This window comes from Chrysochloris asiatica, unplaced genomic scaffold, assembly GCF_000296735.1.
Source record: "Chrysochloris asiatica unplaced genomic scaffold, ChrAsi1.0 scaffold03684, whole genome shotgun sequence".
In the NCBI taxonomy this organism is placed as follows: domain Eukaryota; kingdom Metazoa; phylum Chordata; class Mammalia; order Afrosoricida; family Chrysochloridae; genus Chrysochloris; species Chrysochloris asiatica.
The window spans coordinates 7,103-7,749 of record NW_006412202.1 but is presented as its reverse complement, the minus strand read 5'-3'; the positions used below and the strand labels follow the sequence as shown (position 1 = coordinate 7,749).

Here is a 647-nt window from a genome sequence, read left to right as displayed (position 1 = left end):
CCTATCCAGTGGGGTCACCGAATCAGATTCAACTCACTGGCAAAGAGTGGATGAGTCTGTATTTGGGGGCAGGATGCCTCTGCTAGCATCTGCCATCTGCCTCGCACCTTTCATTGTGTTGCTTCCTACTAAGCCCCCAGTTTCTGTAGTTCAGAGAAGATGGTGGGGGTGGTGGAAGCTGAAGAGAATGAATGGCAGCTTCTGCCTTTTAAAGAAGCCACCAACTGGAAGGCCTGGTCTGAGATCACAGTTCTCCTCTTTGCAGAGAGCGAATACGACTGCAGAAGAAATTCCAGAAGCAATTTGGAGTGAGGCAAAAATGGGACCAAAAATCCCAGGTAATGTATCTATTTCACTTCTGTTGTGTTTGCACCGTCTTTATTGAGATAATTCACATACCCTTAAAGTGTATAAGCCAGTGTTTTTTGGTACATTCACAGTGTTGTATGGCGGTTAATTGCTCTCCATTACAGAACATTTTCATCACTCCAGAAAGAACCCCGAACCTTAGGCAGTCACCCTGTATGCGCCTCACCCCCAGGCGTTAGGTATTACCTGCTGTCCTTTGTCAGTATGGATTCTCTTCTGTGGCCATTGCTTATCAGTTGTTATTAAGTGCCCTCGAGTCAATTCCACTCATAAGGTTC

General features: G+C 46.1%; 1 protein-coding gene across 1 annotated transcript in view; it reads left to right on the top strand.

Annotated features, from left to right (window-relative positions):
- Window positions 1–265: 265 nt before the first annotated feature.
- LOC102812152 (eukaryotic translation initiation factor 3 subunit D-like) overlaps window positions 266–647 on the top strand; it is a gene marked incomplete at both ends in the record, with an annotated part of 7,479 nt that continues 7,097 nt past the window's right edge. The window contains one exon of the mRNA XM_006878100.1: window positions 266–338. Coding sequence (XP_006878162.1) covers window positions 266–338 — 73 coding nt within the window. The remainder of the gene's footprint in view (window positions 339–647) is intronic.